The sequence below is a fragment of the Tupaia chinensis genome, unplaced genomic scaffold (assembly GCF_000334495.1).
Source record: "Tupaia chinensis unplaced genomic scaffold, TupChi_1.0 Scaffold000020_1, whole genome shotgun sequence".
Taxonomy (NCBI): domain Eukaryota; kingdom Metazoa; phylum Chordata; class Mammalia; order Scandentia; family Tupaiidae; genus Tupaia; species Tupaia belangeri.
This window is the reverse complement of record NW_006159450.1, coordinates 818,567-821,212: the sequence shown is the minus strand read 5'-3', so window position 1 is coordinate 821,212 and position 2,646 is coordinate 818,567. Positions and strand designations below refer to the sequence as shown.

The following is a 2,646-nucleotide window of genomic DNA, read 5'->3' as shown; positions in this document are numbered from 1 at the left end:
AGGTGTACGTGGTGCACACCTGCTGGGTCATGTACGGCATCGTGTACACGCGGCCCTGCGCCGGCCCCGACAACTGCATCCTGCCCTACCTGGCGCGCCGGCCCAAGCTGCAGGTGCGCGCCGCCCGCGCCCGCTCCCGCGTCCCCCCAGCCCTGCCCACCTCCCTGGCCGGCCTTGCCCTGACCCCACTGCCTGCTGGCCCCCGGGGCTTCCCCGGCCCTAGGCCTGCGTGGGCGCGGAGACACTTTCCTCCTGGTGCCAGCTGACCAGTTTCATTCACTTCCAGCTGAGCGTCTACACCACCACACGCTCTAACCTGGGTGCTGAGAACAACATCGACCTGGTCCTAAACGTGGAGGACTTCGACGTGGAGACCAAGTTTGAAAGGTGAGGCGCGGTTGGGGTGCGATGAGGGTCGCCCTGACGCCCGGGGTCTCTGCTGGCGTTTTGCATGTGGCTGCCACGTCAGAGCTGTGGTCTGGCCAGCTTCATGGGAGGCAGAATTCGTTTTAGCTGGGGACCTGCGTGGGGCATGGAGCATCAAGGCTTGAAGCAGTAGGTGGCTGGCCCGTGGGGTCAGGGAGGAGCTCGCACTTGCATCTGGTGTGTTCCGTGCCATGGCAGAGAGCACGGGTGTGTGGGGGGCAGCGCGGACAGACTGCCTTTCCTCGGTGGGAGACACTTACAGAGTCTCCTCCTGCGGGAAGAGGGCCAGGAGTGGGGAGACCTTGCAGGGAGTTGGGCGCTGTCAGCAGAGCGGGCAGCGTCCTTGGGAGGGCCTGGGTTTCCTATCCTGGACAGCAGATGGCAGAGCAAGCATCTGGAGGCCCACCTGCAGGCCAAGTCGCTGCCTTTTCTCTGCATTGTCTGGAGGCACCAGAGTCACGGGCTGCAACGTGTGACTGGGTGGGACACGTGTCCCAGCCACGGCCTATGGGTGTATGCGCTGTATAGGCCTTAAGGTCACTTGCCTCCTGGCCACAGTGGCCCTGGGGCCCCGGGCAAGCCCTCACCCTCTATGAGCCGAGTAAGACGGAGGCAGAAATGCCAGCTCGCCTGGTGCCATGGCTGTCCCCCACTTTCTGGTGTGCCCGGGACACACCTGTAGTGGGAGTGCGTGTGCGGACGGGGTGCTCGCCTCTGCCAGAGCTGTGCCTGGCATGGAGGATGGTGGTTTGGGCAGGGAGAGGAGCAGGTGCTGCAGACACAGCTTCCTTCAGCTCCCCGGCCCTGCCTTAGAGTCTTTTACCAGAACCGCAGCTAGGACCACGGGTGCCGGGGCCAGCGCTCTGCCACTGTCAGGGGCACCGCAGACATGGCCTCGAGACACGCTCGTCTGGATGCTGCTCACAGCAGTAGGCCGCTCAGGACCTCGGCCACGGGATCCGACGTGGGAGGAAGCTCTGAGTGCTGATGAGCAGGTGCAGGAAGTGGTGTCCTTTGGGATCCAGTGCGGCCGGAGCCAGAGATGTACATCAGGAGCCAGGCCTACAGAGGCCCCAGGCTGCTGAGCCTCACCGGGCCCCCCAGAGCCCAGCACAGTCGCCGACCGGGGTCCTGGAAGTCAGGCTTTCGAGACTAGCACCCCACAGTGTCCCTTTAAAGACGCGACGAGGTCCAGGAGGGTACTCTCCCGCAGTCCCCGTCCTGAGCAGCTGTCTCAGTGGAAGCACTTGTAGCCAAGGGCTGAGCTGCAACGGGACTGCGGCCGGCCTTGGCTTCCAAGACTCGGGAGTCGTATTCTTTTTGTCCTTTAAGCTTGCATAGAGCACGCGTGCTCCCCGGAAGGAGGTGGGAGTGAGCAGGGTGACAGAGCACCCCCAGTGGGGTGACTACGCGGTGCCCCTTTCCCCAGTGTTCTCCTCTCAGTGGATTTTGGGTAGGCACATATGTGCCCAGTGCTTTTTTAAGCTGCCAGACCGGGATGTGAAACACACAGTTGGCTGTGTGCTTTCCAGCCCCTTTAGCCACCGTGTCACTGCCTGGTCCTTAAGTTATGTCCTTTGGGGCTATAGAAGTCACCATGTCTCGGCCAGTCCCGGGGACCAGATTCCACATGTGCACTTAGCTCTGCCCACTCTGAGCCTTGCAGAGTGGACATCAGAAGTGCTGGCTGGTCCAGCTCAGCTGCAGCGCCCACATTTCCCAGAGCCGCTCGGGACGTGTGTGCTCCACGCCCACGTCCCAGGCAGGCGGATTTCGTGTTCAGTAGTTCTGAGCTAGTCGGCTGATTTGAAAGCATTACCCATGAAGGTTCTCGAGTAGACACGGTGTGGGACATAGGGTCGGACGTGCTCAGAGGGGCGCTGTGTCTTACAGGACAGTGAATGTGTCCGTGCCGAAGAAGACGAGGAACAATGGGACGCTGTACGCCTACATCTTCCTCCATCACGCGGGGGTTCTGCCCTGGCACGACGGGAAGCAGGTGCACCTGGTCAGTCCTCTGACCACCTACATGGTGCCCAAACCAGAGGAGGTCAACCTGCTCACAGGGGAGTCGGCCGAGCAGGTGAGGCGCAGGGGCTCCGGCCAGGGCTGCGGTGATTTTACGGGGACCCTGGCAGATAGCCTGTCTCCCCCGAGCCATGGCCCCGGTTCGTGGGTGCATCTTGCGTTGCCGGTGAGGTGTGGTTTGGTCACTAGCAT

At 62.4% G+C, this 2,646-nt stretch overlaps 1 protein-coding gene across 1 annotated transcript in view; it reads left to right on the top strand.

The window, feature by feature from the left end:
- Positions 1-2: 2 nt before the first annotated feature.
- CLPTM1L (CLPTM1 like) overlaps positions 3-2,646 on the top strand; it is a gene marked incomplete at its 5' end in the record, with an annotated part of 17,390 nt that continues 14,746 nt past the window's right edge. Inside the window, 3 exon segments of the mRNA XM_014586369.1 lie at positions 3-113; positions 287-387; positions 2,320-2,509. Of these exon segments, the coding sequence (XP_014441855.1) occupies positions 3-113; positions 287-387; positions 2,320-2,509 (402 nt within the window).